The 11,677-nt window shown below is 45.6% G+C and overlaps 1 protein-coding gene across 1 annotated transcript; it reads right to left on the minus strand.

Moving 5' to 3' along the window:
- Positions 1-9,276: 9,276 nt before the first annotated feature.
- LOC308296956 (AT-rich interactive domain-containing protein 1A-like) lies at positions 9,277-11,181 on the minus strand (the record flags this gene model as incomplete). The annotated part of the gene is given in 3 exon segments (XM_080740316.1): positions 9,277-10,313; positions 10,349-10,940; positions 10,942-11,181. Coding segments are annotated over 3 exon segments (1,869 nt in total).
- Between the last annotated feature and the right edge of the window lie 496 nt (positions 11,182-11,677).

Here is an 11,677-nt window from a genome sequence, read left to right on the forward strand (position 1 = left end):
ATGTGCGTGCCTTCCCTTGAACTCACTTTGACATAATTATTGACTTGGACATTTTCTTGGCCCCTTTCGAATCCAGGGATTTTCTTTTTCTCCCTGTAATGTAAAGCTAGGGGAAGAACATTGCAGATGTATTGATAACTACTGCATTCAAAATAAACATTCTCTTGGAACCAACATGAGACCAGAATGCTTTGTTGTTGAGGGCTATTGTAAAGGAGACATGCCCAGGGATCATCACCATGCTGGCTTGGGGTGGACACATTTTTTCAACATGAAGGTTTTGCCACGGACATACAGTACAAAATGAGTGGACAATAATATTAAACACAACGAGCTAGCCCTGAATTACCATGACAAGTTTGACTCTGTAACTCTGAGAGTGTTCAGTTGTACAATTGAAGGGGGTCCTTGCAAATAAAACGAAAGAGAACCACTATAGTGGTATTACACCAGTAGAGTGTCATATACATATTCTGAAGAAAACCTGGAGACTTGGCATTTAGTAATTCAGCATTATGATGAAAATAAGAACGTTATAATGATGTGTAAAGAAAATCTCACATTTGCCAAGACACATGTTGATGACCACTGGAAATGCAGGACCTACAGTACCAAGAATTGGTTGACATGGCAAATACAGGCCTATATGATCTAGACTCTGGATTCCGTTTGTAAAAATATTAATATTAATAATTAACAACAACAGGGCAGGGGTCTATTTTCTTAACCAATTAATCCCTATACTTGACTAGACAAATAGTGAAAATAGCTGATTCACAATGCAATTCAATTCAATTCAATTCAATTCAATTCAAAGGAGCTTGGCATGAGAAGTGTCAAAACATGATAAATACAAAATAGAAAACAGCTGAAAATGGGTAAAGTATATACAGTTGGAGGAGGGGGTACAGCATTGTGTATAGTGCTATGTCACATTGTGTTTTTACACACATACCGGTACAAGCTTTTTAAAACATATAGCAGCAATCTTTGGAACAAATAGCAGCATTTTTTCTTAAAACTATTTAAATGGTATAAAATAAAAAGCTTCAGATTTAACATACGTTTAAAGGTAGCATCTCTGTTTATACAGCAGGTCTAGAGGTCTACTCTGGACACTCTGACATTCCCTAATAATGGCGTGGCTTCCCTGTGGGTCTATGACATAATGCCGACAATTTAGCATACATTTAAGCCCTACCCTAAAACGTTGGGGCGGGTCAGGTAGGGTCGGGTTTTGGGAAGAATCTGAGAACTCTATCACAGAGTAAAAGTAATAAAATAATACCCGGCCAGACTAATTAGCATACATTTTAGGCCCTACCCGGCCCTACATGTCGGGTCGTGTCGGGTGTGGTCGAGTTTGGGCAGAATTTGAGAACTCTAGTCTAGGTCAAACATTGTTGACATATACTGTAACTGCTACTACATTAGCGTATGTTGACATTTCAGCCCTAACGTCAGCACACTACCTCATGTGTACCCAGCAGCCCCTAGCCTATGGTGTGTGTGTGCTAGTTCGTGCGTGTGTGTGTGTGTGTGTGTGTGTGTGTGTGTGTGTGTGTGTGTGTGTGTGTGTGTGTGTGTGTGTGTGTGTGTGTGTGTGTGTGTGTGTGCGTGTGTGGCTGTGTGCGTGCGTGAGGAGAGAGGCTGTCGTCAGGGAGGGCAAAAAAGACTAAACAAAATAAATAGCAGAAGTCCCTGAATGAGCCTCAGACACAGCAGTCACGTACCAACACACACACACACACACACACACACACACACATGCACGCACGCACTAGCACGCATGCACGCACGCGGCCAATCAAAGCTGTTTATAAAGCACATTTATCAAAATAACACTTCACAGGGCAACACAGGAAATTAAAACCACTTAAGACCTCTTAAAAAAATAGCCCATCTACAAGCTCACATGTCACATCCTTCTGTGAGATTGTAGATGGGATATTTAACTATTTTGGGAATATTATTAATATTGGGGACTTTTTTATTTTTATTTTATTTTCTCCTTTAATGACTTGCCCAAAGTAGGTTGAGCTAAAGTTAAAGTTGGTTAAAGTAAAATATGAATCATACAAAAAACTAAATAGAAGACAAAACTTGTAGTTTTATACAAAAAAAGGAAAATCTGCTGTCAGTGTTATCTATCTATAAATGCGACAAATCTCTGTCTGTCTGTCTGTTTGTTTGTTTGTAATCCGCGTATCTCGAGAACCGTTCGTCCCACCGGCTTCAGATTCGGCACGCGCGTTCCCCGCCGCCGCGCGGAGTGCAGTGCCGGGCCTCGACCCGACCCGACTCGCGGTTTTCCGAAACCGGCGCGAAACGTTCGGAATCTCCTTATGCGGAGCTGATTGTTGACATCAGGCTGTTCCGGAGGAAATCGGCGCAAGCGCTGAGTCATTGTGACATCACTTCATAAAAGGCTCTGACATCACGTACGCCACATGAGTCAACACAAAATCTCTGTTAATGTGTATGTATGTATGTAATCCGCGTATCTCGAGAACCCTTCTTCCCACCGGCACGCGCGTTCTCCAGATATGGGCATAAAGTCTGACATCAGAGTTTTCTGCAACCGGTACTGTGTGTGCAGAGATCTTCATATATGGGCATAAGTGGACAAAGACAAACAGATGGTCAAAACGGATCCTATGACAACAGGTATATTGGGGTTTGCATTAAAGGGTGGGGCATTCATGGGGTTTGCATTAAAGGGTGGGGCATTCATTCCCTATTTCAAATTCAGCACGTGCGTTCCCCACCGCAGCAGGTAGTGCAGTGCTCGGCCTCGACCCGACCCGATACACGATTTTCTGGAACCAGCACGAAAGGTTCGGATTCTGATGTCTGACATCAGGATTTTCCGGAACTGGCACTGTGTCTGCATAGATCTCCATATATGGGCATAAAATGGATGCAGACAGACAAATACAGATATCTCCATATATGGGCATAAATGGACACAGGCAAACAGATGGTCAAAGATCTCCATATATGGGCATAAAGTGGACGCAGACAGACAGATACAGATATCTCCATATATGGGCATAAATGGACACAGGCAAACAGATGGTCAAAACGGGTCCTATGACAACAGGTATAATGGGGTTTGCATTAAGTTTGTCTCCTCCTCCATCTGTTTGTCTGTGTCCCTTTATTCCCATTATGGAGATCTCTGTATATGTGCCTCCGACTGTGTTGCAGACACAGTGCCGGTTCCCCCTTTAATGCAAACCCCATTATACCTGTTGTCATAGGACCCGTTTTGACCATCTGTTTGAAAAAGCGACAGAAATCTCATATATGGGCATAAAATGAACGCAGATAAACATATATCTCCATATATGGCATATATGGGCATACAATGGATGCAGAATCACAAAGATCTCCATATACGGGCATAAAAGGGACACAGACAGACAGATACAGAGATCTCCATATATGGGCATAAAATGGACGCAGATAGACAGATATCTCCATATATGGGCATATATGGGCATAAAATGGACCCAGAACTATAACTGCAGTGATCTACATATATGGACATAAAATGGACACCGACAGACAGACAGATACAGATATCTCCATATATGGGCATAAATGGACACAGGCAGACAAATGGTCAAAACGGGTCCTATGAAAACAGGTATAATGGGGTTTGCATTAAAGGGCGGGGCATTCATTCCCTATTTACATTGTTCCGAGTTGGCCAGGTCGCCGACTAGACGCTGGGCCGCCCGAAGGGCGGCCCAGCTTCTAGTTAACACAATGCAAGGCAATGTTAGGCAATTTAGAAATTAGAAGTTAGCGTGATCTAGATTTTGACAGCTGTATTCATCAATAGGCTACTGTCTGAATAGAAATATAGAATCATGCTTCCATGCTTACATAAATACATCACACCACAGTATACATATACCACTAACCAGGGACGTGCACAGGTAGACACTAGGGGGTGCCAGAGCACCTGCCCTTTTGCCTTCCTGGATCAAAGTGCCCTTTTTTAGTCAGGTTCACTGTGTACTTTTGTTCAAAAGTTTTGAAGATTAGTAAAACTATACATTTTTGGGATCTTCAGAGCATGGGGAATCCAAAAATCCAAATGCAAAATGGCCGACATAAAATACATAATTTGTGCTATCTTGGCTTCTAGACAACCTAGAAATGTAATTAAACATGCCAATCCTATGTGTTCTGGGTCAAGGAATCAAATGAGTAAATGATGGGTGTAAAATGTTCTAGACCCCCGCCCCTGGGGGTTATCTATTTTGGGACCTCCCAGAACAGTACACCAGCCAGTTAATGTCCGATTTTCATAATATTAGAGTTGTTTTGTAGGTTTTAAAACAACCTGAGTTCATTTACTACAATTTGAAAGCAGACAGAATAACCTGTTTTACTTTTGGATGGGGTCTTTACTCATCTGGGACGCCCCCCAGACAGACCCCATGTTTTTGTACAGTGTTTGTTTTGTTGTTTTGTGCAGTGTGCATGGACCATGGTGACATTGGTCAATTCTGGATTAAAAGGTTCTAATATATTTATGCCCCAAAATGCTCTGGAATCTTGCCACATGTGTAGGCTATCTGTAATCAAAACAGCATGTATCTATTCTGCATCTAGCTTGAGGCAAGACCCAAATTAACTAAAGTATTTGCTTCTGGGGGTCCCTGGAACAAAATATTTTGAGATAGGGGTCCGCAGCCAAATACACATTTAATTGATGCATGCATATCAATAGATATAGCCTAGATATGTCACAGCAGGGCATGTATGCATATCAATAGACCATTGTCTGTACCTGTTAACTCCTGTAATGTATGTGTAAGCGCCGTCCACGTGACATCATTCAAATCACGTCCCCCAAACATTGAATCACCAATGCAACACTTCCCATCCCTAACTACTGGCAGTCGACGGTTCCACGCGCTGCACAAGGTGCCCTTTTTTTCACTTGAGCACCCCCCCTTCAAAATGTCTGTGCACGCCCCTGCCACTAACTACAGTATCTGGCATCCCTATTTTGGACATGACGTTTTATAGTTAAAACCATTAGTTGAAATTGTCCGAAATTATAAAAGTAAAAAAAAAAAGAAAGAAGCAGATGTAGACTACAATGTGTCACGTCTTCATGTGACAGGTTGTGAGGTGTAGATTTGCTATTTTCCCAACTTGTGTGCGACAACAACAATACAAATTTTCAACGGAGATACAAGTTTACCTAGCCTGACAGCGGCGATATAACAAGGAATGTCACAGCTATAGCTTTCATCACCTAAATGATGGGAATGAAAACGGTATTGTGTGCATGACAGCCATTACAGCATGACAGACGGTATGATGAATTAATTTTCTTAAATGACATGGATTAATAGTGTGAGAGAGAATTGTGCAACTTTTCACATAAAGATCCCACATTACACAGAGATGCTGCACTTTATCTCAATGATACACTCAACTGCTTCAGCCAAGTTTGCAGAATCAAACTGTGCTCCCCACTGTAGACCTCACTGTCTTTACGTTTAAATACAGTACCTACCAGAGAGAGTTACATAAAGCCTGTTATTAAATAACGTTATGAAATGATGCTTGTTTTACTTTTTGTGTTTTATTTCCACGAGCCGAGACAATCGACTCAACAATAAAGATCATAACAGACCTGGCAGGCAGAATGGCTTAAATGAAGGGAGCTAAACGAGCGCTTGTGTGTGTGTTTGGACTAAGACATCCTCTGAGGAAATTGTTATAAAATGGCATAAGGCTGGCACACCACTCCTAACCCCCGGCCATGTTTGTTCTGGCCTGTCCTTCATTCATGGCATGCAAAATAAACTGGAAAGCCAAATAAACATGCCTCTATTGTGGACAATGTGTGTGTTATTCACTTATTTGTATTGCTGTGTGTGCATGCGTGCAAGTGTGTGTACAGTAGGTGTAGATGTAGGTTGTGTGCATGCATGCGTGCATGTGAGCTTATGTGCTTAAAATAAGTGTGCTTATTCTGAGTGATTTAAAAGCATGGTAATCACATACTGTACATAGAATGCAGAGAGACAGTATGGAGCCTCAAGATACTATGGATCCCAGGTAAACCAAGTCAAAACAATATACTATTGAAATAACAATCTGTACAATGAAACTATATAGGATACGAGGTATACAATGAACCTAGCATCTACAGTAAACACCATTCATGCATGCATCTAAGTGACATCCTTATCATTGTGGTCAAGAAAACAACTATGGAAACAGTAACGCATTTAGTATAGGAAATCTCTCCAGCAGCTCTTATGTCTTAACTTATAAAGGCCTGTCCATACTGTCTCCGACCACCAAACTTTTCGTCTGAAAGGCGGAGGCATTTTGTGAGCATGTAGATCGGCTATTTTCACAGTTTCTGCCTCTAATATTTGACGATTTGGCCAATGTTTAATTTGTCATTTTAAGTATTAAAAAGTCCCTAAAATGTCACATTAGAAATGTGCAGTGCAGATACCCTCTATACACTTAAACGTTATGTTGGTTTGTTTACTGCTGAGAGAGAAAACAATGTAATTTGGGGACCCCCCCCCCGGGGGTTGAGAACCACTGGGTTGTGGTACTGTACCTGGGCGGGGGACACTGGATGCTGAGGATATCTGTCTAGCTCAGTGGTTTTCAACCAGTGGTCCGGGGACCACCAGTGGTCCTAAATGATGGAGAGTTGGTATCCAAATTCCAGTTGGTTGCATTTTAGGCTCTCAAGCATAAAATTATTGTATAGCATCTACTTTAATACTTTACAATTTTTTTTACACCAGTGTTTCTCAAACTTTTACATTTCAAGGCCTGCCCTTAAAGGGGAAGACCACCCATTTTCAATATTGAACTATGTCATTAATATACCTTAGAGGAGTTGTGTGGAAATAGAAAAAAAGTTCCCCCCTTCTGTGTTGCCTAGAACTGGAGGATTGATTTTGGGGTTTGTATTGTAAATTACAACTTAATGACATCACACATTGTATTCTAGGCAACACAGAAGAGGGGGAACTTTTTTTCTATTTCCACACAACTCCTCTAAGGTATATTAATGACATAGTTCAATATTGAAAATGGGTGGTCTTCCCCTTTAACTCTGACAGCGTGCAAATGACAAGGAGAGGAGAGCAGGTGCGCTTCCTCTGATCGCTGCCACTGATTTAGGCAGTGGGTGCTCAGCTCACACAGAAGTGGAAAAAGCAGCACACCAAAATGAAGATGCAAGACAGTTGCAGTGTTCCATTTTAACCTGAACGCTAACGCGTTTCGGCACAAAGCCTTCTTCAGAGCAAGTTAAAAGTAACATTTGTACACTGTTAGAGTTACAGAGGTCAATTTAGACCCCCATAAAGGAACCCACAAAGTCCCTGGAATTGAAGAATTGTTATTTTGATCAACGTTTGCCCGTTATCTCTCCTATGGTGCCAACATCAATACAGCATGGAATTGTGGACAAAATCGTATCCGACAATGACAAAATATTCTACGTAGTGGGTCTGAGAGGCTAAATCTCATCGAATGGTGGTCCGTGGCTCAAATGCAGAATAAATAATCGACCTTAATGCGAAAAAGGTTGGAAAACAACTGGTCTAACTGATCAAACTCTTTGGTATGACACATTGTAATCACAAGGCTCTCCATTTGTGATGTATTTATTCATGATGATCAAATCCAGGTACGTGCAGAAGCAGAACATTTTAGATGGGAAAGGGCTGACATTTCTGAAAAGGCCTTTTGGTGAAAATATTGGAAAATAGCAGACCTCCAAGTTCGGAGGTTGGAGGTCAGCTATTTATATGTCTATGTGTGCACGTGCCTGATCAAATCTGCCATGGTTCAGCCAGTTATGTGCATGCATCCACGGAGGCACAGGCCTATTAGTCCAGTCATTATATGAAAAAACCTAAAACAAACTCAACTGATTCTGTATCCTCATTATGTCCTTAGTGAGGGAAAAAAAGTCCCAAGGAATCCCATCAGGGGAAAGTTTTGAAAACGACCTACCTACCTTCACTTACTATACACTACACTATAACGGAAAATATGACTCCCAAAAAATCTGCTTTAAGTGGGATGTGAGGGGTCAAACTAGGGGTTTTTAATTATTCTGAATACATTGCAAGCATTTGTTTTGCACGAAAAACATTCCTTGGGCTAAAAACGGACCCCAAAAGACAGGAAAATTGATGACTCATCACTAAACCATCGTTTTGAGGGGCCATTTCTTGCCCAAGGAATGTTTTTCGTGCAAAACAAATGCTTGCAATGGATTCAGAATAATTAAAAACCCCTAGTTTGACCCCTCACATCCCACTTAAAGCAGATTTCTTGGGAGTCATATTTTCCGTTATAGTGTAGTGTATAGTAAGTGAAGGTAGGTAGGTCGTTTTCAAAACTTTCCCCTGATGGGATTCCTTGGGACTTTTTATCTCTCTCTAAGGACATATTGAGGATACAAAATCAGTTGAGTTTGCTACTATTGCAATTTGTTTTAGGTTTAGCCTAATTTTGGCCTAAAATTACTGGACTATATGTGATGTCCAGGGATGAACTCCGCTGTAGGGTCATACTGTGGGCATGTTGTGCGCACGTGTGTCTATGCGTTGCCCAGAAGGATGTTCTCCACCCAGCAGAGAGCAGAGCTGATGTAAAGCTAGCTGTGAGTGTCCTCTGACATGCAACGTCTTCAAAAGACAGGAAGTCACTTCTAAAGGATGGGAAACATACAGACATAATCTCTGCCCTCTGCTTCTCCTGCTGTATGTGAAACGTGGCTAGAACAAAGGCTGCTTAATTATTGCGACCGTAGGTCGTAGTTTAACTATGATAACCAGCACATCTTGTCAGTCCGAACGTCCTTCTGTAACACCACAATGTTGATGGCATTGTGAAATCACATGACATCACCTCATCAAAGATCAAACCCTGGATATCTACTGTATACATGGAGATGACTGGATCATCACCTAGATCTCCATATATGGAGCTGACCTCTACATCTGATTCCAAGATGATGCCCTGTTAGGGCAACCACACTAATAGAATCCCTTTAATGCCCATAAAAGGGGACAAGGACTGACAGACAGATACTGACACTCACGCCGGACGCATGTCTGGGGTCTCACAGCACACAGTTGGATCTACAGAGGGGGATCTCCAACAACAGACACACAAACGAAAGAAAGGGTGGAGGGAGGCCGGGGGAGAGAAGAAAGGGTGTTGGGGTCAACGGAAAGAACCCCCCAGCGGCCGTCACGACTGGCTGATGAGGAAGAGTGCGTCACAGATCACACGGGACACCAGCAGGTTCACGAGGGGCGACACCGCGATGTCGAGCAGCCGCGACTCGTACAGCGTGAACTCCGAGCGGTTCTCCTCCACTGTGGCCAGGGCGCTCAGGGCGCGCGCCGCCCGCCGCATCATGCCCACGCTGGTTGGCTCCGGCCCTTGCAGTACTAGCGCCCCCTGCTGGAACTGCGCCGCCGCCAGGCCGTCCTCCAGGAAGCCCAGCAGGTTGCCCACGCTGGCTTTCTGCATGGCGATGGCGCGCGCCGCCACGCCGTCATCGCCGCCGGCCGCCAAGTTGGCCAGCAGCACCACGGCCATCTCGCCGTACAGCCTTTCCAGGCGGCTGTGGGGGGGCGTGGCCAGGATCAGGTCCACGTTGTTGTCCTGCACTGAGAGCTTGGCGAGCGTCTCCAGGACCAGCCGCCACGGGGACAACATGGAGCCTGCGGCGGGGCCCACGCTGCAGGGGAAGGGGTCCAGGGCCTGGGCCGAGGGGCACACGGCCCAGTGGAGCAGGCCGTCCAGCAAGGGGAGGCAGATGTTCTCAGGGTAGAGTCCCAGGTCCAGCTGGCCCGAGATGTTGGCCAGCGTCACCAGCGTGTTCTCACGCAGCGCCTGCAGGCAGTCCCACCACCACTCGCCGTTGCGCTCGCAGCTCACGCCCTCGTCCTCCTCGTTGTCCTCCTTCTCGTAGGTGTGGTAGGGCGCCCGCTTGCACTCGGGATGCCTGTGGTGCAGTAGGAGCAGGCGGCCCAGCAGCAGCAGCAGCCCGGGGTGCTTGGCCATCTCCTGGTCGTTGCCGGGCACGAAGGACAGCGAGCGCACGATGTTGGACACGCAGACGCAGCGGCGGGCCAGCGAGTCCTGCCAGTCCGTCAGTGCGCTCAGCGGCGTCTCGTCCTTGGTGTGCGGCTCGTCCTCCAGGATCTTGAGGTTGCTGCTCGCCGTCTTGGCTCCTCCTCCTCCGGGTTTTCCGTTGACGCTGTCACCTCGGAGGCCGTCTGGGGTGCATTCGAGGCGTTCTTGCGGCCTTCACTGTCCGCCACCGCCGCTGCCCGCGTTCGTTTCCGGGCCTTGTGGAGGTGCCGGCGGCTCTGGAAGTGGGTCTGGATGTGCTCTGTGGTGTCGCCACCGCCGATGCTCCAGTGGATCAGCCCGCTGGTGAAGCTCTGCCTGATCTGGCCCAGCTTGGACGAGTGGCTGCCCAGGAAGGGGTTCTTCTTACGCACTATCTTGATGGGGAGTTTATCGAACTTGCTGGCCTGTTTGGGCTTTTCAACAGCGAGGACGATGACAGCCTCCGGGGTGGAGGCGGTGGGCTCCTTGACAGGAGTGGACGGCAGCGGAGGATTGGTCTTTGCCTCGTCTTGGTCGTTCCGGTCGTCCTCGTTGGTGTCGCGCTGGTCGCGCTGTTCCAGCAGCTCGGGGGGCACGGGGAAGTAGTCCTCCGCATCCTCGGCAGCGTTAGGGTCAATGAGGGTCCGCTGGCCGGGGTCGCCCACCTCGTACTCCTTCAGGATGCCGAAGATCTCGATGAGACACCGCCGGAGGTGCTCCACCACCAGCTCCAGGAAGCCAGGCAGCTGGACGAGGTTAAAGGTGGAGGTGCTGGAGTCATCGTCGTGCATTCATGTTGATGGCGTCCAAGGCCCAGGTGCTTTCTGCCAGAAGACCTGACTTCAGAGACATCATGAATCTCCGAGCCTCCGGCGTCCCGATGTCTTTCGCGGTGAGCCTCCGCCGGCGCTTGAGGTGAGGCTGCGACGCCTCCACCGAGCCGGGCGGGAAGCTGACCGGGTCCCGCCGGATGAGGGGCGGCTGGACGGGGGCATGGCCTATGTGGGAGGAGGCGGGCATCTGCATCTCCATGTAGAAGGAGGAGGATGGATCGCACACAGTGGCAAGAGTTGTTTTTTCTTTATTGTTGCATTTGCATAGATGAGAAACAAACGTTTCGGCTGTAAGCCTTCTTCAGTGTATCTGATACTGCAGGGTGTCTGTGGTCTATTTATAGAATCTGACAAGTGCCCAGATGGACACCATCAATGCCAATCACCCTGTGAGGAGAATGACAACTCGCACCTGAATGGTGATTGCTAACACTGGTTAATGCGTAATAGAGTCAACTCTGCTTTTCATTAAATAAACAATAAAAATACATGCATTTTTCTTTAACAATATCCACAAATACATAATCAAACCATCTCATATTAAACTAATATATGTCGCTGAGGACATCAGGCAACAAATTGCCTTTCATAAATCAGCTTCAATCATTAGGATAACAAATATATATACACTTGCAATAAACAGCAACTACCATGTGAACGGCGGAACGGAGAAAATGACGATGCCCAATTCTCTT

Source organism: Nannobrachium achirus (assembly GCF_963921795.1).
Source record: "Nannobrachium achirus genome assembly, chromosome: 2".
In the NCBI taxonomy this organism is placed as follows: Eukaryota; Metazoa; Chordata; class Actinopteri; order Myctophiformes; family Myctophidae; genus Nannobrachium; species Nannobrachium achirus.